The sequence below is a fragment of the Pelophylax lessonae genome, assembly GCF_965119305.1.
Source record: "Pelophylax lessonae genome assembly, chromosome: 12".
NCBI lineage: Eukaryota > Metazoa > Chordata > Amphibia > Anura > Ranidae > Pelophylax > Pelophylax lessonae.
The window spans coordinates 127,452,530-127,476,724 of NC_138779.1; the positions used below are offsets into that span (position 1 = coordinate 127,452,530).

At 40.5% G+C, this 24,195-nt stretch overlaps 1 protein-coding gene across 1 annotated transcript in view; it reads right to left on the reverse strand.

Moving 5' to 3' along the window:
- The window catches only part of NLRX1 (NLR family member X1), a 37,182-nt gene extending 13,569 nt beyond the window's left edge, over positions 1 to 23,613 (reverse strand). Inside the window, exons 1-4 of the mRNA XM_082274543.1 lie at positions 23,532 to 23,613; positions 22,287 to 22,488; positions 22,116 to 22,204; positions 11,281 to 11,897 (exon numbers count right to left, since the gene is read on the reverse strand). Of these exons, the coding sequence (XP_082130669.1) occupies positions 11,281 to 11,897; positions 22,116 to 22,204; positions 22,287 to 22,444 (864 nt within the window). The 5' untranslated portion in view covers positions 22,445 to 22,488; positions 23,532 to 23,613. The remainder of the gene's footprint in view (positions 1 to 11,280; positions 11,898 to 22,115; positions 22,205 to 22,286; positions 22,489 to 23,531) is intronic.
- Between the last annotated feature and the right edge of the window lie 582 nt (positions 23,614 to 24,195).

The following is a 24,195-nucleotide window of genomic DNA, read 5'->3' on the forward strand; positions in this document are numbered from 1 at the left end:
GTTGCAGCACATTCATTTATCAGCGCACTTTCTCATATTTTCTATTCCATCTCTTACTATAGCCTCTCAGCTAGTAAAAGAAAACCAAGTTTCCTGAAATAATAAAAAAAAAAAATTGAAACGTATTTTCCCTCGAGACTTTAGTAGTGTGTTCGTTGAGGATATTGTTTGGAGCCCTTGCCAAGCTCCAGTCATATCTCACTCCATCCCAACAGGCAGTTTTATTACATGATGGAGAGCTTTGCTAAAATCCTTTCCAAGTGTTATTGTAGCTCTTTGAGAATGATGGTCACTAGTTGTTCAGGAGAAAAGTCGTTCAGCAAATTGACACTAAAGAATTATCCGAGAACCATGGATGTCCCATGAAATACTAAGTGCTCTGTGCCTACTGACTGTCCAGAGCAGTGCCCTCAAGATGATACAGTTTGAGGAGCTCGTTAAAGATTTTGCAGATGCTAAGTACAGGAAGAAAGACTTTTTGTAAATGTTGTAATGTATTGCATAACTGTGATGATGACTGGCCAGTTACCTGTGTAATGTATATTCTTACAGTCAACAAAATTGAGAAAAATCAGACAAGTGTCTTTTTTGGAATCTAACTTTTAGAACAAATGCTGTTTATCATTCATTTCAGTTAACTTTTTATTTGTTATATAATTTATCTTATATGTATCTTCTAAATTTGAAGTGCCCCTCCCCCCCCCCCACATCTAAATCCAGTACTGGCTAGACCTCAAGGATCCTTCTGCCTGATGAGCAATCACTGGGGGATCTGTCTCAGGATAGAATCAATGACATCTGAAGCACAATAAAGCATACATGTACCTACTTAGCTGGTCGACTAGTTGACCATGACAAAATGTCAGCTTCAGATAAGTACAAGGCACATGAAAGAATACCATAAAAACAACATTAACCGCTGGAGTACCAGCCTGTAATATACCTTATTTACCAGGCCATTTTTCAGTTTTTAGCAAAGATAGTTTTACCGACAATTACTCCGTCATGCAATGCTGTGCTCAAATGAGTTATCTATCATTTTTTGAGACATAGAGCTTTATTTTGGTGGTATTTAAAGGGCAAGTACAGCCAAAGCTTGTTTGGCTGTACTTCTCTTGTGGATCACAGAAGTGCAGTTCGTTCTGCACTCCTGTGACCCGTTTTCCTGTGAGCCCGCTGTCAGCTGACGTCACCGAGCCGGTTAGGACTGGGGAAAGATCACGACCATATGGTTGGGATCTACCCAGGAGCCTGGACTGGCACCTGGCTCAGCCTTTTAGTGAGCCACAGAGAGCCTTAGCCGGCCGCTCCTGCCTCCTCCTCCGCAGCCCAGCGGTCCAGTGAGTGTGAAGGCGGGAGGGGCAGAGCACAAAGCTTGGTCCAAAAAGACATGGATGAGCGAGTTTGGGGTGGAGGAACTGGAGTCCTGACCTCAACCCGATAGACCACCTTTGGGATGAATTAGAGCAAAGACTGCCAGCCAGGTCTTCTCATCCGCATCAGTGCCTGACCTCACAAATGAGCTTCTGGAAGAATGGTCAAACATTCCCATAGACACACTCCTAAACCTTGTGGACAGCCTTCTCAGAAGACGTGACTCTGTTATAGCTGCAAAGGGTGGGCTAACTCAATATTAAACCCTACGGACTAAGACTGGGATGCCATTAAAATTCATGTGCGTGTAAAGGCAAGTGTCCCAATACTTCTGACTGTATATTGTATGTGGTATCGATGCGATCGTCAGGAGAAGGAGAATGTAATGTAGGTTGTTCTTTGGTGGAAGGTTATGGTAGTAGCAACAAAACTACAGCTAAATTTAAAAAGAATGTTTTTTTTTTTTTTTTTTTTTTAGTATTTTGTGCCAGTTTTCCTTTGATAATAATAAAAAAAAACAGGAGATATCCATTACCATTTACCACCAAAAGAAAGCCCAATTTGTCCTGGAAAAATACAAAGTATAATTCACCTGGATGCACAAAGTAGTTGTGATGATGTGTACGGTTTTACAAACATATGTCAAAGTTTCAAAATTCTGCTTAGGCATTTAGATTTGTTTTACCCTCAGGAGCGAACAGTTAGAGCAACATTTCACAGGTCACAGAACAGCACCTCTCCATGCCCAGAGGTTGGGGACCCCTTCTCTAACTGCTACATCTGCAGGACTGATTGTTATGTTGAAAAAACTTGTAAAACAGACTGGCTAGATCACCAGGTAAACATAAAATAAATAAATTGTAATAAAGAAAACTAAAGCAGCCATCACATATACAGTATCTCACAAAAGTGAGTACACCCTTCACATTTTTGTAAATATTTTCATGTGACAACACTGAAGAAATTATACTTTGCTACAATGTAAAGTAGTGAGTGTACAGGTTGTATAACAGTGTAAATTTGCTGCCCCCCCAAAATAACTCAACACACAGCCATTAATGTCTAAACCACTGGCAACAAAAGTGAGTACAAATGGGAATGAAAATGTTCAACTTGGGTCCAAATTGTCAATATTTTGTGTGGCCACCATTATTTTCCAGCACTGCTTTAACTCTCTTGGGCATGGAGTTCACCAGAGCTTCACAAGTTGCCACTGGAGTCCCACTCCTCAATGACGACATCACAGAGCGGGTGGATGTAAGAGACCTTGTGCTCCTCCACCTTCCATTTGAGGATGCCCCACAGATGCTCAATAGGGTTTAGGTCTGAAGACATGCTTGGCCAGTCCATCACTTTTACCCTCAGCTTCTTTAGCAAGGCAGTGGTCGTCTTGGAGGTGTGTTTGGGGTCGTTATAATGTTGGACTACTGCCCTGCGGCCCAGTCTCTGAAGGGAAGCGAGCATGCCCTGCTTCAGTATGTCACAGTACATGTTGGCATTCATGTTTCCCTCAATGAACTGTAGCTCCCCAGTGCTGGCAGCACTCATGCAGCCCCAGAATATGACACTCCCACCATGCTTGACTGTAGGCAAGACACACTTGTCTTTGTACTCCTCACCTGGTTCCCACCACGCACGCTTGACACCATCTGAACAAAATAAGTTTATCTTGGTCCCATCAGACATGTCCTTAATGCATTCTATGCATTAAGATAAAAAGCCTTGTGTGCAGCACCTCCCCAGCCCCCCAATACTTACCTGCGCCCCATCTCTACCCAGCAATGTCCACAAGTGCCTTGGCCGTCTGAGACTCCCCCTCCTGACTGGCTGAGACCCAGCAGCAGTGCCATTTGCTCACGCTGCTGCCAATCAAACTCAGCCAATCAGACTGAATGGGTACATGGAGCTGCAGCTTGGCTCGGGTGCCCCCATAACAAGCTTCCTGCTGTGCGGGCACTTAACAGGAGGGAGGGGCCAGGGGCTCAAGCCAGGGGCCCGAGAAGAGGAGGATCCAGGCTGCCCTGTGCAAAATCAGTGCACATAACAGGTAAGTATAATATGTTTATTATTTTAATAGAAAAAATGAGACTTTACAATCCCTAAGTATTGTGGAGTTTGGTCATGTGGAGATAGAGGATCCAGATGCCTGGAGGGGACCCCTGTGCTGGGGGACTCTGCCTCCAGGCAGAAAGTGCCAGAGAGGAAGTGCGCTGGGAGAGAGAGAAAGCAGGGAGGAATCCTCATCCCCAAGAGCCTCAGCCAGGCTTTTTTGAGACACCGTGGGAGCAGGTAGGACCTGTTAAGCTGGAAGCCTGTGCAGAAGTTGCCACATATGCTGTAGGACTTACAAGGGAGTAACCTCTACTTATCCACTCCCGAAGCCTATAGGGGAGAAGCAGCCAAGTGCAATACCCAGCTAGCCTTCTAGAAGGTACAGTTTACAGCTAACCTTCACCCCCTGCTTGGGAAGAATCCTGAGTTTGGAGCCAAGTGCCTTTACATTGTGAATTTCAACCCCGTAAAGCCCACCGTTGTAATATTACAACATTAATTTTAACTCTACTAAAATTAACCAGTATTTTTTTTCACCTAACGACCACATTTACATAATTATTAGGTCCTATTGCTCAGCCTAACACTGATATTGGATGGTAAAATGTGTAAATAGGCCTATTTACCTGGACATGAAGTCATCCAACCTGTGAACTTGCCTTGAAGCACACAACTGGACTTGATAAAGGAAGACTAAAGTAAGTAAACTGCCTGAAATATTTTTTCTGTGATTAATAACATGTCTAGATCATGCATATATCAAGGTACTGGAATACATTGATAATATTAGATTTTGAGCTTGTTACGTCTGTGTTGTAATTTTACAACGTTGGGTTAAAGGAGTAGCAGAATTTGCCTGTGCACCTTGCAGTTTTTACATGTTTCATGTGGCAAAAAAAGCCATAGAAATACTGTTTTTGATCATTCACAATACCATTGTCATTGATGCCATCCAAAATGGGGACAGTGACTGAGATGGACTCAGAGGACACTGATATTAGTGATGAAGAAAAATGTGAAATTGCCTGTGAACTAGAAAAGGGAAAATAAAAACCAAATGATTGCCTATCTGACGATTTTGTGGACATCACACCAACAAAACCAAGCCACTCGAGCACACAGACCATGCCCTGTGACAGGTATCACTGGATGAAAGGATTTTGCCAATCCCAACACTGGTCAGGATATCACTAATGATGCTGTCTCCCTCAATATACACCATTGGAGTACTTCCGAAGGTTTGTGTCAGAAGACATGATCCAGGCTCTGACATCACACCAATGAGTACAGCGTTCTTAAGAAGATGCATCAATAAATACCAACAAAATGATTTGCATGTATCTGAAGATGGACCTAATTCAAAAGGCTGGAGTCCATATGTATTGAGAAACAGACACGCAGTACACCTCTGTTTCAGATGTGATGTCACAGAACAGATTCCAGTCTCTCTTGCGATCATTACAATTTGCAAACAATTTGACAGTGTTTGAGATGGAAAAAATGACAAATTTAGAAACTCAGACCATGGCTTGATGCATTCAGGGAGAAATGCTTGCAGGCGGTACCAGAAGAACACAACTCTGTGGATGATATGACGATTCCTTTTAGGGGGAAATTTAGCGGCATCAAGCAATACATACATGGCAAGCCACATCCATGGGGGTTCAAGGTGTGGGTAAGGACCAGTGTTATTTTCATCGACCTAAAACATTTTCATCAACTAAATTAACACTATTTATTCAACTAAAATATGACTAAACCAATTCAGATGACTAAAATACAACTAAAACTAAAATTTCCTTTTAGTCATAAGACTTAAATACGACTAAAAGTAAAATGATATTTTAGTCAAAAGACTATGACTAAAACTAAATTGAAATTTGACATAAAAATTAACACTACTGTGCTGGCCATTTCTAAATCAGCAACACAATTCTACCCAGAGCCTGTAATAATAGCACATTAAAGTTTGAAAATGTATTGCACTACTGCATAAGCACAAGTATGGGGCATCTGCTAAGCTGCTAAAAGAGAAAAAAAAATAAGAAGAAGGCTTTTCTTATATGTTTTCTTAATATATAATGCTGGTAATATATTCAGGTAATATGTGTGATGACATTACAGCCAAAAGAGTTTACAGTTTTTTGGGGGTTTTTGTATTTTATAGTTGCACTTCGGTTTGTCAAAAAGCAATAATTTTTTTTGTTTATAAAATTTGGTTTTATTTATAAAGAAGTTATAGATCACAATGGCTAAATCTGTGTCTGTAGTGCATGTTCAACCCTTAATACCATAAATAATAACATAATATTCGATTTTTACTCCAAGAGTATGTAATTAGTTTGGAAATTCTAGAGAAATGTTTAAATAATGCATTACAATTTTCCTAAACCCATTTGATTTGTAGTTGACTAAAAAGGTAATGGAGATTAAAATTAGACTAAAACTAAAAGAATTCCGATGACTAAAATACAGTATGACTAAAACTAAAAAATAGCATTTTAGTCAAAAGACTATGACAAAAACTAAATCGAAATTTTCTGCCAAAATTAACACTGCTTAGTAAGGACAGGCATCTTTGGCATACTGTGTAACTTTGATATGTACCAAGGCAGTGTGAACGGAATACATGCTAGATCTGAACTTGGATTGTCAGGGGATATTGTGATGAAGCTGACCTCCACACTTCCACAAGGTCACAACTACAAAATCTATGCAGCCAACTATTTCACCTGCATCCCGCAGATTGTTAAGCTGCTTGACCAGGGAATTCATTACACTGGAACAGCCAGACAGGTACGCCTTATCAACTGTAACCTTGATGGTGAGAAAAGGCTAAAGAAAAAGGGCAGAGGAAACTTTAATGTCAGAGTGGAGGCGAGCCGCAACATCTGTGCAGTGAAATGGTATGACAACAGGGAGGCCACACTTGTGTCATCCTTTGCTGGCCCATAACTGGTGGAGAAGGTTCAACACTGAGACAAAGCCACCAAAAGATATGTTGAAGTTGAGAGGCCTTATATCATGGGTATCTATAACAAATTCATGGGCGGTGTGGATATGTTGGACTCATTTGCAGCAAAATATTAGTTTCCCCTGAAATCCCTTTACATCTTCTGGCACACCATCATCCTAGCTGTGATCAATGCATGACTGCTGTTCAAACGGGACTGCAAAGCACTGAACGCTCCCAAGAAAAAGATACTAAACAGGAGGCTCTTTCAAGCCCAGTTAGCATCCTCTCTCATCCTAGTCGGCACAACTGTCATAAAACAAAAGAGAGGGCGACCAGGTTTAATCCATGGTAGCCCAATCCTGCAGACAGGGAGCCCCTTAAATGACAGGAAGAGACCATCCACAGAAAGATGGAATCCTTCAAATGGCACTCCAGCCAAAAGGTCAACTGTACATCCACCAAAAGACATTTGCAAGGACATGTATGGACATAACCCTATAAAAACAAGTAGAGGACGCTGCAGACAATGTGGTAATGGATATACATACTAACACACTTTGCAGCAAGTGCAATGCCTGCCTCTGCTTCCAAGAGGACTGAGGGTAGTGAGATACTTGGTGGAGAGGCCGCTGTGCTGTTGGCTCCAGCAGACAGTGAGGCTTGCCAGAGCCGCGCAGTGTGTGTGTGTGACACTGTCAGGTAATGTTAATGCTTGCAGGGGGAAAGACGAGCTGTCAAAACTCAGGGGTGATGTCGGGGGTGGGCGGGACCGAACAGCTATCAAACACCAGCCAATGGGATGGGGTCTGGGCGGCCGCTTTGTTTATGTGGCTCCGCCTCTTTCTTAAGCAGCCCAATCATTGGCTGGTGTTTGACAGCTGCTCATCCGCCCACCCCCGACATCACTGCTAAGTTTTGACAGCTGGTCTTTCTCCCTGAAAGCAGCTACATACATGAAAGTGTCACACACACACAGTGGGGTACCAATGGGGGGGGGGGGGCAAGCCCTGGGGGGTGTCAGCCGGCGTGCTCTGAGATCCCGCATCCCAGCGTGAAGGCAGCTGCAGTGGCAGCTCCTTCAGTCCGTGCTGCTAGCGGGGGCGGAGCCGCGATGGGAAGAAGGGGGCGGAGCCTCAGCTGGAATAAGGGGGCGGAGCCTCGGCGGGAAGAAGGGATGGAGCCTCTCCGGGAAGAAGGTGAGTGCGTGCCCATTGCCCAGGTGTGTGTGCTGGATAGGAGGGGGATGGGGAAGCTGCATATAGAGGAATTCATATTTCCCTATTCTTTCTGCAGGCAGACTGAGCGCTTCTTGCAAGTCTCACTGTCTGCTGAATGTGAAACTCCCCCTCTCCCCTGTTAGTGTCCATAAGTGGTGCCCACCAGTGCCACCTATCAGTGCCCACCAGTGCCACCTATCAGTGCCCACCAGTGCCACCTATCAGTGCCCACCAGTGCCGCCTCATCAGTGCCCATCAGTGTCACCTAATAGTGCCCACCAGTGCCGCCTCATCAGTGCCCATCAGTGTCACATAATAGTGCCTATCAGTGCCCAGCAGTGCCGCCTCATCAGTGCCTATCGGTGCCACCTATCAGTGCCCAGCAGTGCCGCCTCATCAGTGCCTATCGGTGCCACCTATCAGTGCCCAGCAGTGCCGCCTCATCAGTGCCTATCGGTGCCACCTATCAGTGCCCAGCAGTGCCGCCTCATCAGTGCCCATCAGTGACATCTAACAGTGCCTATCAGTGCTTCCTATCAGTGCCACCAATCAGTGCCCACCAAAGCCGCCTATCAGTAGCCATCAGTGATGCCTATTAGTGCCCAGAAGGGCTGCCTATCAGTACCCATCAGTGCTGCCAATAAGTGCCACCTCTAAGTGCTGCCAATCAGTGCCCATCAGTGCAGCCTCATCAGTGCCAGTCAGTGCTGAGAACAAGTGCCTATTAGTGCTGCCTATCAGTCCATATCAGTGCCTCACATGTAATTTCACCTGTAATACACATCAAAAGGAAAATAAGGCATACTGTACATCTTTTTCAAAACTTAGCAGTGATGGTGGAACCCCTCTACAGATATTTGCCATACAATTTAACTTAAGTGCAAAAACTTTTTAGTTGGAAGGTTCACACTAGTAGAGCACTTTGGAATTTTTATTTTTTAGATTGTTACACTTAATTTTATATGTTTGAGTTACTATTATAATGTAAATGATTGCACTTGAAGTTAATTTTCCACCACCCATGCTAAGTCCATGTCTTTATGGACCTTGCTTTGTGCACTGGTGCGCAGTCACGTTGGAACAGGAAGGGGCCATCACACAAATTTGGGAGCATGAAATTGTCCAAAATGTCTTGGTATGTTGACGTCCTAAGAGTCTAAGGGGCCAAGCCCAACCCCTGAAAAACACCCCACACTATAATCCCCCGCAACCAAATGATGTGGACCAGTGCACAAAGCAAGGTCCATAAAGACATGGATGAGCGAGTTTGAGGTGGAGGAACTTGACTGGCCTGCACAGAGTCCTGACCTCAACCCGATAGAAAACCTTTGGGATGAATTAGAGCAAAGACTGCGAGCCAGACCTTCTCGTCCAACATCTGTGCCTGACGTCACTAATTCGCTTCTGGAAGAATGGTTAAACGTTCCCATAAACACACTCCTAAACCTTGTGGACAGCCTTCCCAGAAGAGTTGATGCTGGCATAATTGCAAAGGGTGGGTCAACTCAATATTGAACCCTACGGACTAAGACTGGGATGCCATTAAAGTTCATGTGTGTGTAAAGGCAGGTGTCCCAATACTTTTGACAAGTGTGTATATATATATATACATATATATATATATATTTTTTTATATATATATATAGTGTGTGTGTATGTGTACAAAGTGTATATATATATATATATATACACACGCATGCGTGTTTGAGCTTTGGGGTGCACACCCTAATGCAATAGGCTGCGCACGCCTATGGCAGTAGGTTTTGTTAAAACAGTTTAAACATAGTTTTATAATAATGATTATTAATAAAAAATATTACTTGTATCTAAATTGTTTGTGAGAATTAGTATACAGATATACAGACTACTGTTAAAGGACTTAATAACCAGAAAGCCATTCAAATAAACCCTTTGTTGGTCTCTACATTTGTTCTGACAGTGTGAGTAAAATTACTGAAACTCTGCTACCAAACAAGCCCAATGTTGCAAAATTACAACGTTCGTCTAAAAACATTCTAGACTGTCAAAAATGTTAAAACCCATAGATTTCTGCATTAGAGGCCTCCTACAACAATATCTAAATATATAAACAAAATTTTTTGCAGTTTTCTTTTATATTTAGGTCTTCTGGGGTTAAGGGCTGTGATCAGTGCTGAAATTGCTTTTTGCCAGTCGGCCTGTACAGTTTCCCATGGGAACACAATCTGGAGTTCTTTGCTGAGAAGTCAGAGTCAGTCGCAGTTTGTCCTCAAAGTTCTACTTTAACACAGTTCGGGCATCCCATACCACCATAACCATATCCAAGTAGTTTCCTCTAATAAGCAAACAAAACAAAAGCCCTTGGACAGGTTTTCCGTCTACTGAGTACATACTGAAAATTCCTGTTGCCTATCTGTGCATGTAAAGGGTGACCCAAAAATTCAGCGGCTCCTAAGGGGGTAGCGCTCCATATATACACACATATATACAGTAGTATATACACACAGCATATATGTAAGAAAATTAAGGAGAACCCGCGCTATGGAAATGTGGGGGGATAGTGGGCTGCATGTGATTGGTGAAATAGATTGCACTCACCAGTGCCCAACCCTACACAGGGGAACATAAGGTAGTTGATGACCATAAGGAATACATTTCCTGCTGTGGCTTACAGTTAACACACCTTGCCCAATACCCCTTTGTGGGGTTGGGCACTCTGGTGAGTGCAATCTATTTCACCAATCACTGAGCACCCACTCTAGTGCATGAGGATTGGATTCCAGCACCATTTGAAGATCAGACACTCCCCCTGTTTTTGATGTACTTCACTCCGTGTGCTTCTATTCTATGGACTTTTAGAGTGTATTAAGGAGCACTCCAGAACAGTGGGGCACATTTGTTTATACTGCACTTAATTAATTCCCATTTTCTTTGTCACCTGGATTTAGGTATTGGGAACAAATTTCCCATCCACTGTGCACTTTATTAGTGTATACACATACCAGAATACACCACACACAGATTTATATCTGTTCATCACTTTGCACTTTAGTAATATATATTTTTTATTCTGATTATTTTGGGTCACCCATATATACCTTTTTCATTGTATATAATTGTCACTAAATATATTGTGTCACCGATATAGATACCCTTTCTATACATTTATAATATATATAATTTTCAAGTTTCTATACATCACATATCACTTTATCACTAGTCACTTTATATCTATGCATATTTGATGGTTTGAGTATTTTTTTTTTATATATATATATGTTTTAAAGATTTTAAAGGAATTTTTTTATAATATTTATCTGTGAATATTAACTTGCTGATGATTTAGGAGATATCAACTATTTTGCACAATATTTATCTGTGACCACCTAGAGATTTATAGTAGGTCCCCCTTTTGGCAGCGCCAATTCCCTACCCCTCTAAACATTTCACAGTATATATGTAATCAGTAAAACAAAACAAAAAAAGCACAGAACTGAAAGCAGAAACCTAAAAAAAAAAAAAAAAAAAAAAAAAAAAACAACATAAAAAACCATAGACATATTGTTTTTGAAATATGCAATATAAAAATGCAGAGCATTAACTCATCAATCAAAAAAAAAAAAAAAAAATCCCTCTTATTTCTTATATCCCTATGTTTGCAAATTCACCTTTAGTAAACCAACCTTTGCTTCAGTGTCTCACCTCGGGAAGCATGTATCCCCTCAGAAGGTTAACAAGGATAGCTGGAGGAGGCATGGCTTCATTTGGATCACTACACAGCTCGGTGTTTGCCATCCTGAAATCTAGATTCATCCACTCTAGGCTATTAAGTATGAAGAGTATATTGGAATAATTTGACAAAGTGGGTAGCAGATCTCGTAGATGAAGATATTTCCTGTTGATTAGCCGAGTCAGTGACACTGGGGTAGAGACCTGAGACAGATCTTCACAAGAGAGTGGAATGATCAGCTGGAAATCATCCCTTCGCCCAGTACACCAATCCAGTACAAGTTTTCGAATGAGAGTGCTTTTCCCAGTTCCAACTGTGCCATACAGAATCACATTTCGTACAGGTTTTCCAGAGGGATCGGCATGGAACAACTGAGATACAGATATACTGCGAGGACATTGTGGGGTCTGCAACTGAGTCTGGAAAGTTGATTCAGACAGCGGACGCAAGATCTCTTCAATGGAGCTTTCACGAATAACTGGATCCACATGGATAGAATCCAGAGCAAACGAAGGCCCAAAGTGTCGTTCCTCACTTGGCAAACAACTAAACCACGCATATAAACGCTGGCGGTGCTTCTGAACTGGATCTATGAAATTTAAGGAAAAAATAAAAATTATCAAAAAAGTTATGTTATTTAGAAAGCATCAAAAATTTGGCCTTTAGGAAAATCTTACCCAGAATTTAAAACAATATGTAAGAGTGACCTTTTAAAGACTTCTAAAGTTGGCCATTTATGGTTCAGTTTTTTTCAATCAGCCAGCGGGCCGAATTAAATCTGAAAGTATTCCCCCATATACACATTCAAGGTGGATGGGTGAATGCTCCCTGCTGTACTACTGACAGCTGAAACACTATTGCTTGCAGTGCTTATTGAGTGACTTTTATCCAACAAGATGGTTGAACAGAAGTCGATCGATAGATCAACTTCTGTTCATCCACAGTGGCCACACATAGATTGAAAGTCAGCTGGTCCAGTACAAAAATAGACTGTAGATGTATTTCTTTAATTAAAGTGTGTGTGTGTTCAGTGGGTATAGAAAAGAATCATCCCCTTTAAAGTATTCCCATGTAGTTGCTTTGCAGCCTGAAATGAAGAGAGCTGAATATACTCAGTGCAACTTAAAACATCCAAGTGAAAGACTTAACACCAACATGTCAGAAAAAAAAAATCAAAAACAGAATCACGGAGTTGGAAAAAGGATCACCCCCTGGTCTCAGTATTTTGTTGAACCACCTTTTACTTTAATTACAGCCTTTAGTCTGTTGGGATATTTCTCTACTAACTTTGCACATCTAGACTTTACAATATTTGCCCACTCTTCTTTGCAGAACTGCTCAAGTTCAGGTAAATTTGATGGTGATTGCGGATTGCAGTCTTCAAGTCATTCCACAGATTTTTAATGGGGTTTAAATCTGGGCTCTTGCTAGGCCATGCAAGGACATTCATCTTTTTCTGTTCACTGTGTGGTTATTTTTTCAGTGTACTTTGGGTCATTGTCATGATGGAAGGTAAACCTTCTTCCCATTGACAACTTTCTAGCAGAGGGCAGCAGATTTTCCTCAAGAATTTGATGGTATTTTGCCCCATCTATTTTTCCTTCTATTCCACACGTTTGAGTTATATGATGATTCCCTTAAGAAGGAGTGGACAGACACCTGTCAACTTGCTCCTCATAATTGATACAAAACATCATCAAATCTAAAGAAATGGAGTTGAAGCAATTACAGGGTGTAATCTCTACGATACAAAAGGAATTAATGACACTGAAAGATCACAGTGGATTTTCTGAGTTGGATAATCGTCTAAACGTCAAATTGGACATGCTGGAAAAAAGAGTTTTTTGATGGTAAGAGAGAAAAGATGACCAGAGATCAGATCGATTATGAGAGTAACAACATTTATATTTGGAAAAAACCTTTGTTTTTCTCTGGCCGTCCACACAAAGGTTCCACCAAGAAGAGTGTCAGTTTCTCAGATCATGAGAGTGAACTGGCTAATAATACTTTGGCGGCTATGGCGTCCGACTCATCCACTGAAACCACTGATTGGCCGATCGGTGGAGATGATATAGTTAATGTGCAGAGTTTAAACCACAATGGCCAGGGATACAAGAAGATGAAAGCGAAAAAGGCAGGAAAACAAGGAGGGGAGGTAGAAGGCACAGATGAAGCAAGCAGCAGCAGATATCCATTACTGGGTCGAGTACAATATTAACAACAGATATACTCAATTTGTCTCACCGACCTCTTAATGATTCAGAAGTTACCCAGCTATCCAAGGGCTTACATTTTTGCCAAACCAGACATTTTGATTTATTTATAACACTTTTGGATTTGAATAAATTTGCTTGGACACTTACGTTAAAGAAATATTTTTTTGGTGTGTCAGAAAATGGTGAAGGGAATTTGGAAGATCTGTCCCCTATAGATGAGTTACCTCCGTATCCACATTTGTTTCCTGATGTTTGTGCTGTACAAGATTTGATTGATTTAGCCTATGAATTGTGTCCTTGTCCTGAGGACCCTGTGGGTGGTCATATTATGGTTCCCTTTAAATTAAGATCCGATTTCTACCCTGTGGGCTCACGGGGCAGGGACATGGATGTGTTCCCGCAATTTTTCAAGTACCCTGAATACTGATAAACTTACTGGCCGTGATAGAGTAGCATTAAGGAATCTTAGTAGTGATGCGAGTATAGTCATAAGAAATGCAGATAAAGGAGGCTCTGAGGTGGTCCTCGACTCTGAAGCTTAAAAATATGAGGCTTTATGTTAGTTATCAGATTCTAATACATATAATAAACTCAAGGGCGACTCTACGCCATCTTTTAAAAATGAACTATCTACTTTGTTAGAGCAAAGGCAGTAGGGATCTTTACTCAGAAGGAGAGAGATATGTTCATCCCGGAATTCCGGAATTATGCCTGTGTTCCATCATCTTCCCAAGGTCCATAAGGGATTGGATCCCCTTATGGGCAGACCTATAGTTGCGGGCATGGGCTCACTCAATGAGCAATTTGGTGAATGGATTGACTATCAGTTACAGCCCCTGGTTTAAACTTACCAGATTTCCTCAGAGACACTAAGCAGCTTTTGGTAAAGCTGAGGGATTTTGAGTGGAATGAAAAATATAGATGGATTACCTCAGAGGTTTGGAGTCTTTACTCGTCTATCCCCCATGATCTATGCATTCTGGTGTTAGCTTTTATTCTTAAAAGATCAGGGGAGTATTGCCTGGTCCTTCAGGAATTTATTTTGCTTGGCCTACAGTATTTGTTGACACAATTTTTTTATGTTAGACAGGGAAAGCTATCTTCAGAGATATGGGTCCTCTATGGAGGCTTGGTTTCCCCCCTCACTTGCCAATCTCTATATCGGATGGTGGGGGAGGTCCCACATCTTTGGATCAGGCAGTCCCCGCTGAGCAGATACTTTGTTTTACTGTCGCTACATTGACGACTTACTGTTTGTGGTCTCCGGGGACACATTTAACTTGGATAACTGGTTATCTTATGTGAATGACAATGACCTCAACCTACGGTTCACGGGACATTCTAATATTATATCTATTGATTTTTTTAGATAAGACGTTAACAGGTGAGGGCAATTAAGTGGTCTCTAGTCTGTTTAGAAAACCATCGGTGGATAACACCCTTTTGAGAGCAGACGCCAGTCATCTCAGTTACACTACACAAGGTATACCTGTGGGCCAATTTCTGAGGCTTAGGTGTCTATGCAGTAGGGATACCAACTTCAATAAGGAACTTGCTGACATGACCTTTAGATTTAGGGAGAGAGGCTACTCTGAGTCCACATTAAACAGAGCCATTAAGATCATTGTCAATACCCCACGGGAGAACTTACTGAGGGATAAAGACAGTAAAATTAAAAGCTATAATCTAAACAGGAAAAGGGATAGATAAATTCATGTTCCTGTCTTCTCTACTCCCTTCAGTGTGGAATTTGATAAAATTAAAGACACTATTTTTTGTTTTATAGATACCTTCCTGCTTTGAATATTGACCCAGTTTATGCTCAGATTTTGTCTAGGGGCATTAAAATGGTTTCTCGTAGAGCTCCTACCTTTGGTGGGGTGCTTTCCCCCAGTTTTTTTTTATTAGCAATAAGTCCCAGAATCATTGGTTACAGTTGAAAGGTACTTTCAGAAGTGGCTTGAGTGGATGCTCATATTGTTTATACATTAGATGGGGGGGGGGGGGTGTGTTCAATAAGCTACAACTGGTAAGGTGTTTAAAATCACTTCCTTTATCAATTGTAATACTAGATTTCTTGTCTTTGCCATTACATTTGAGTTATGCCATGTCCAATACGTGGGCGGGACGATGCGTAGACTAAGAGAAAGATTTCCCGACCACCTGTATGACATAGAGAAAAATCATAACACCAATATGGCCAAGCACTGGTATGAGCACCACAATAAAGATGTTTCTAGCTTAGTAATTCAGGGCATTGAGAAAATCCAGACACCAACCAGGGGAGGGGGCAGGTTTAGGTTACTGTGTAAGAGAGAGGTTTTCTGGATTTTCAGTTTAAATACCAGAAGGCCAGCAGGCCTAAACTTTGAGTGAGATGTTTCCCATTATTATGAATAGGTAACTAATTCCATGAGCACCTCTCTCCTATTCTATTTTATCTATTTATTTTACTCATTTCATTTTATTTCATTTGGCCTTTTGCTCATTCTCTGCACCTTATTCATTGTTTTCTTTTTTTGGTTACTAACATTTTGGCACCTTGGGATTTCTCTCATATGTGGCATGCATGCGCATATTTGAGCTGGTTCGGTTTAATGATGTATGCTTATGAGTAACATACAATTTACCATCTATACCAGGGGAAACCTCTGTGAGTTTAAATGGTGTCATGGGGTTAATTTACCCCCCTTAGAGATGTATTGTTTTATATATGCCAGGCTTTTTCAGTCTACACATAATTCTGTTCTTTGTATACATACATAGTAAGTGATTCCTTCGCTGTAACAGTCTGTTTTTTTCTATATGTCTGTTCCATGTATGCCTTAGCACTATAGTATATTCATCTTCAATTTGTGAGTAAGTAGTGGGCCCTCTAGTATATATTTATTTGATCTGATCCTCCTCTATGGTTTAGTGATAACATCCAGATCAGAATGCTAAATGAAAGGGCAGAAGATGTCTGGACGGCCGCACTCCGAGGCAATTCACATTTATTGAGATGGATAAAATCCACACAGCATAGTAGAAGTGCAGGAACAAAAACAGTTGACGCGTTTTGCACTTGTGTCAGTGCTTAATCATAGCTACAGTGTACATGGCCAAACTCAAGTCATCAACTCGAGTGTGAAATTGTTTTAATAAAGTAGTGACATTTTTAAAGGATCTTATGCTATGCCAAGCTCCTTTCATTGATTTCATCCTTGCCTGGGATATTCATCAAGAGTGGGAGAGGAGAGTTTTAAAAGATTGATCCAGAGGGCTGCAGACTGTCACACCCCACAAAGGAAAACGCTTGCATGCTGGTTTATCACATTACCAGCCATTCCGTCTGGTGAGTGAATTCATTATAACAGGTGGTGGATCACATTTGTTCTTGATGTGACTTTAATATAGGAAGACAAGAGGAAAATACACTTTTTTATTTTTATTCTCACATTCATTTGGCACAATTTTTGGACACTTTATTCATATTAATTCAACAAATTGTTTCAATGGATTATGAACTCTGATGATTAATGAATGCACTTTCTTTGAAACACTGTAACATCTTTTTGTTACATTTTTTTAATTTTTTAGTAATCATTTTTCTTTCACACAGTAGGATTTAGGATTTAAGCACTTTTAAGGATTGTAAAAGTATTTATTTGGATACACCTGTCATTCTTTTGCCTATATTTGTGATTGAGACATTCTCAATAAGATAGCAGCAGTATCAGGTAAAGAGCAACTATCCCCTTGGCGCGGTCATTTGTTATACATTTTTTGTGCTGTACCAAATATCTTCCACCTAATAATAGACTTCACTGTGCTTCTGGACATGGATAAAGCCTTTTAAAAAAAAATGTCTATCCATCTTCCGACTTGTGCCTGTCCACAACTTTATCCCAGAGATCTTTTGACAGTGCTTTGGCACCTATAATTGACTGTTTGCTTCAGTTGCACTATCTGGGGCTGAAATGCTCCAGGAAAGCTCTTTTCATGCTGAGCTAATCAAAATGACCACAGCTGATCACAGTTGAAGTGAAATTGCTTTGTGTGCCATTGAGAAGCAGATTAGCTACACCTGAATGAGTTTACAACTAATTTTAGGGGGGCAGTCCTTTTTCCAATTCAGTGATTCGGTTTTGGATTTTTTTTTAAATTGTTTCTGACATGTTGGTGTTATATCTTTCACTTGGATTTTATATGTTGCACTGAGAAAATACAGCTGGATAAAACAAAAACTATACCTGTCTTCATTTCAGGCTGCAAAGCAACAAAATGTGATTATTTGAGAGGGGGTGATTCTTTTCCATACCCACTGTATGTACAGTATCTGTGTATACAGTGTAGATACAGTATATAGTATAGCCAAAATAGTGGGGTGCAGGAAAAAAGGCAGTCTCCAATCTGTCACTAATACATACTCCAAATAATTCTCACACTCCAATTTGCTGCTGTAATCTTCAGAGTTAGTCACTTATCAGGTACAGAAGAAAGTATGGACACAACAGGTTCGAACATCCCTGCTCTTCCTCAGGGGTAGTGTGATTAACAAGGTAAAAAGATACGTTTAAATACAAAGAGCAAAGGATGTTGCACAGGAAACTACTCACTATTGCCACCTATAGCCACCTATAGTTTATCCCTCTCAAAACCAATCAGCAATGCTACAAAGGCTTCAGAAACAGAACACACATAAAAACAACATTGTAACACCATTTCAACAACATCAATAACATAGTGAATAGCAATTGAAGTCGACATCCATCAGTAATATCCAGCTGTAATAATTGAAAGAGATGTATGGGCACTAAAGTCATTTGTAGATTAAAAGTGAAGCTGAAATCTAAAAAAAATTTTCATAAGAGTACATGAATAAAGATCATAGTCCCTATTGAGACCATAGGGATAGAACGCTAACCTACTGATCACAAAAACCTCTTCCTCTTTTGTGTGCAAGTACATCATCCAAAACATTAAAACAAAAGATCAGATCCTGAATATCCTGTCTTGGCACTGGCAGAGATGGTGATTTATTTCTAATACAATGTGTATGTTGGGTGATATGGTCTCCTTAATGTTTGGGTCATTTCCCAAGATTGCATGGACACAATAATGCGTAAATCACATATGAGGAAAGGCATGTACATTATGTTATACATGCATTGTTCTTTGTTTGCATATGAATAATTTTGTCCTTTCCTCATTCTGTAACTAGAGGATGCTCTATATAGTTAGTCCCACCCTTCTTCTTCATGCTTAGTTTCCATTCTCCACATGTACTGTATTCTGCTGGAGCTAAACACACTATGATTTTCTACCTATCTGATGTCTTTTCGGTATAATCTGCACAAGTTTTATGGATTAAAGCTTTCTACAATTTGAAGGATTTCATTTGGATAGGGTCACTGTCTGCCAAGCCACTAGACTGTAAGTTAAAGAGGTTCTTCACTCTGGAAAAAGAAAATAAAAAATTCAGCAGCTACAAATCCTGTAGCTACTGACCTTGATTATGAAGACACCCCTGTCCAAGGATCCAGAGCTGTCCTCATCCAGGCTAGTCGGCACATCTTTAGTATGGTGCGGCTTCGCAGCCAGCTTCCTACTTTTTCATTGCAAACATAACGTCAGAGCAAGACATTATAATTTAACTGTAGGGGGAGTGGATGCACTAGAGAAAAAGACACACAAGATCTTTCTCTTCCTCTGTGACAGAATGGCAGGCTGCTTTGTTTACATAGGCAGACCGCCGTTCTGTCATTCTGCAAATTGTACACTGTTATACAAGCTGTCCACTCACTAGTTTACATTGTAGCAAAGAGTCACTTCTTCAGTGTTGTCACATGAAAAGATATAATAAAATATTTACAAAAATGTGAGGGGTGTACTCACTTTTGTGAGATACTGTATATATACACATACATACCTACATACATACACACACAGTATCTCACAAAAAGGAGTACACCCCTCACATTTTTGTAAATATTTTATTATATCTTTTCATGTGACAACACTGAAGAAATGACACTTTGCTACAATGTAAAGTAGTGAGTGTAGAGCTTGTATAGTGTAAATTTGCTGTCCCCTCAAAATAACTCAACCCACAGCCATTAATGTCTAAACCGCTGGCAACAAAAGTGAGTACACCCCTAGGTGAAAATGTCCAAATTGGGCCCAATTAGCCATTTTCCCTCCCGATGTCATGTGACTTGTTAGTGTTACAAGATCTCAGATGTGAATGGGGAGCAGGTGTGTTAAATTTAGTGTTATCACTCTCACTCTCTCATACTGGTTACTGGAAGTTCAACGTGGCACCTCATGGCAAAGAACTCTCTGAGGATCTGAACAAAAGAATTGTTGCTATACATAAAGATGGCCTAGGCTATAAGAAGATTGCCAAGACCCTGAAACTGAGCTGCAACACGGTGGCCAAGACCATACAGCGGTTTAAAAAAAAGATATCATAAAAAATGTGAGGAGTGTACTCACTTTGTGAGATACTGTGTGTATGTATATATATATATATATATATATATATATATATATATATATATATATACATGTGCGCGCCTATATATACACAATCCTTTACAGTTGATTAAGAGAAAGGCAAAAAAAAACAATAAAGCATGAAACAATTTGCTCCAGCAGGAGGAAAAAAATCCTTCATGATCCCCCAAGAGGCAATTGGATATCAAATTTTCCTTTGAATATTAGTATCCAGTTATATTATGTGTATCTAGGAAAGAATCCAAATCCAGGCTTTTCTTAAAACAATCTACTGCGCTGGTCAGAACCAGCTCTTGTTGGAGTCTATTCCACATTTTCACAGCTTTTACTGTAAAGAAGTCTTTACCTTTTTGGAGATGAAATCTCTTTTCCTCCAGACATAAAGATATATATATATATATATATATATATATATATATACAGTATATAAAACATTTTATTTATTTTTTCTTCTGTTAACTCAACTAGATGGACTTGTGTCTTTTTTCAGCCAGACTAACTATGTACCTGGTTGCATCATATGTTATGCATCATATTCCTCACACTGTTTCCCAAAACTTAGGCTCCCGTTCACAGCAGCTGCATCCCTCAGCCAAGGTCAGCACATCACAACACTCACCTCTCAAGACAATCTCCCTTTCTTATCCCTCAGTACACCAGGCTTTTGCGCAGCAGCTTATTATAAACACCGGTATGCAGATAACAGACAATGCATCTTATCATTAGACTAATGAACTCTCTACTACTAAGTACCCTGCTCCACAGCTACAACCCAACACGGCAATCAACTCTGCCTTTGCTCTACCACTCCTCCCAAAGTTGCTCAGTCAATGTAACAGACTTCGTTCCACATGTGACTGTTCACCCAAAGTCCAAAAACACAGACATATCACAGTTTCGCTAAATACATGCTCCCCAAGACGGGTCTCACTAAGTTTACCGACAAACCTGAAAACTATGGAGGCTTGAAATCCACCCTTAAAGCCACAGTCATTTACCTAGATGTCACAACTACAGAAAAGACAGATCTGCTGAACGTATCAAAAGCTGTTCACATTGAAAACCATGCTGCAGGTCTTAACGCTGCTTGGCACAGACTTGATTGTAGCTCTAATACGACTGGGTTATACTGCCCCCTTTAAGGGAGATTGGATAATGGTTTGTTTGTCAGCGTCCAACCAGGCACAACCTCCTTCCACTCCCAGTATGCCTCAGTTTTGTAAAAAAAAAAAAAAAAAGGAGTAATAAGAGTAGTTCACAAACAAAAAAGGACAGGACCTGTGTCAAGGGCCACATAACTGGACAGTAAAACTGGGAGCAGCTCACAGTTGCCTGAAGGACCTTACACCCAAAGCTCACATGAGGCTTGAACATCCATCCACCTGGTAGAACATAGAGAATGTGTGAACAGAAGACCAGGTGGCAGCCTTTCTAATCTAGGAAACAGATGCCTGGTGCTAAAAACACCCAAAAAGCACTTACAGATCTAGCAGAGTGCAGCCAGCCAGGAAAAAGGTGGAACTTTGTATTTAGGACCATAAGCTTGAACAATGATCTGTCTAAGCCACCAAGAAATGATGAAGAGAGAAGCTGGTTCCCCTTTACAAGTATCATCAGGAATGACAAAAGTGAGACAGTCTATCTAATGGAAGCAGCGACTTAGAGATAAACTGGAACAGCATGTACTAAATCCAGGTACCGAAGAAAGATTTAATACTAATGTATTGGAGATGGACAAAGAGATGAAAGAACAATGTCCTGGTGGGGTAAATGGTCAAAATCTCCTTACAAAGGAAGGAGGCTCCAGGCCTCAACACCCCCGTATCCTTACGTAAGACCTAATTTGGTTCTTTACAAGATAAGGTTGCTAGGTTACACAGTGAAGCATGCTGGCAGTGGGAATGTTATACCTGGCTGACCAACAGCTTTTTTGCTTGCCAGTGTCCAATTCCTCCTGAAAGCAGCAGTACAACCCAACTCTGTCACAATAACTATTGATCCCGTGTCCCTTAATGAAGGATAATTTTTGAAAAATTCTTATTTAACACTAACAGCGATTGTTCCAAGCCATCTCTTACAACAACATTACTTACCCGCTACCATGCCACTCAGACTTCTGTAGGGCACAGAATAACAAACTAGGCCATTGGATTTGGCGAGGAAGGACACACGGCATGCACTCCTAAAATAAGACGGTGGAGAAATGGATTAGATCAGTTACAGCGCGCACAGATTTAATGATCAAGTACATTGAGGGTTCTCACCTGTGGGAGTCTCTGTTTAGCACAGACTGACATACAAGCTGCTGGTGTGTGTTAATTCCAATGGCAGCTGAGCCAGAAAATCTGTGTATCCTATTAGTAAGAAGACTCTTCCCTTGTCCCAATACCCCCAGCCAAGACGAAGAGCAGCGAGGCTGCATATTTTTTCCACATTCAGAAAACAAGGGCTAGCAAAACAATACACCTAAGGGATAAATAAATAAAATTTTAAATTACACTTTGTTTACAAAAACTGTTTCATAAAAGCAACAGTTTGTCCTTCACCCATTGATTTTGTAACAATTAATGCGTATAGGTCACTTTAAAAAATTAATACAATTTATCTAATACCGAAAAAAATCGGCAAAGGCATAATTTATTATTATTATGATTGACATGACATTTGTAGAATGAGCATACACTTTTTAAAGTTTGCAAACTAATATTTTACATCCTGTTTAATAATTTTATACATTTTGATAACATAGCAATAAATCAAAAACTCTGGGCAATTACAGGCAGGGTACAAAAAAAAAGGGAAAAAAAAAAAGGCATAGGCTGCAATATTCACTGAGCTTTCTCAGTTAGTACTTCTATTTCACCACAAGATGTCCTCAGTCTTCTGAGTTGAACAGTACCCGGAATCAATAATCCAGAAGACTGGGGAATACTAAACATCAGGGGTCTCCAAACTTTCTAAAGGGCCACTTTACTGTCCTTCAGACTTTAGGGGGGCTGGACTGTGCCCAGTAGGAGTAAACAATGTCTGATCTTTGGTATTAGGGGAGAAATAGTTGGTGTCAGTGAAAGGAATTATGCCCCATCATTGGTGTCAATGGTAGGAATAAAACCTGTTGGGTCAGATAAAGGCAAGCAAAGGGCCACATTTGGCCGAAGGGACACAGTTTGGAGACCAATACTATAAATGAATGGGTGTCATGGACCTGCCCCGTAGGGAGGTATTATCACCCCACTTTTCATTAGTAGTGGACTGAATCAGGAAGTGGTGCTGATGTCATCACAAAGACCAACCTGGGCTGGAGAAGAGTTTTGGGGAAGAAGACCCAATGTGTCATATGATAGGTTTGACGACATCTGAAAAAATAAAGCAAAACATACACTGGGGGGCATCTGGGTGGGGGCTTAGTCTGGGAGTTGGGCTTTGAATTTAAGCTGCTTCCATGCGTCCAGTACATGCTGAATGTCTAATAAAAATACAGCACTAGCTCTGCTCTGATTTGTTGCTACCTCCTTGAACTCATTCAGCTGTATGCCTGTGTAACCCAATAACCTTCTATTCTTGTCTACACGGCAGTAAACCAGCTATCCGAAACCGTGTAAAAAAAAAAAAAAAAACTTTATACCAAGCACCTGCTAGTTCTGAAAAGACGAATGTGAAATGTTTACAAGCCTAAAGAGAAAAAAAAAATTAAATACATTTTTTAACTGTTAAACATAGTACAAAAAACACTGTTTTGTTGAAAATGTAATCTTTATTTTGTATTTTTTTTTTTTTTGTAGTACAAAAAACACTGTTCATTCCCACGGAAAGGTGAGTTTTCTGGCTGGGAAAAAACCCCCCAGAACTAGTGAGTTTTAGGAGGCGTTTTTCAGCTGTAAACTATAAGGTTAGGGGGAACATTCATTGATCCACCTAAACCTATGGGACGGTGACAGACCAATCAGTATTAAGCTCATAAATAATTAATTGGGTTTATTTACATATATGTCCTAATTGGTTAAAAAGTTCTTACAGTTGTACTAATGGTTCTTGTGGATTTCAGACCATATAAAAAGCAGTTAGCTGCGTCATCTGCTATCATTCGGCGGGGACAGAGAAGAAGAATTGTTAACTGGAATTTAACTCTGATAAAAGCTGAAAAAAGCTGAAAAACTCCAAAAAACAATGAAA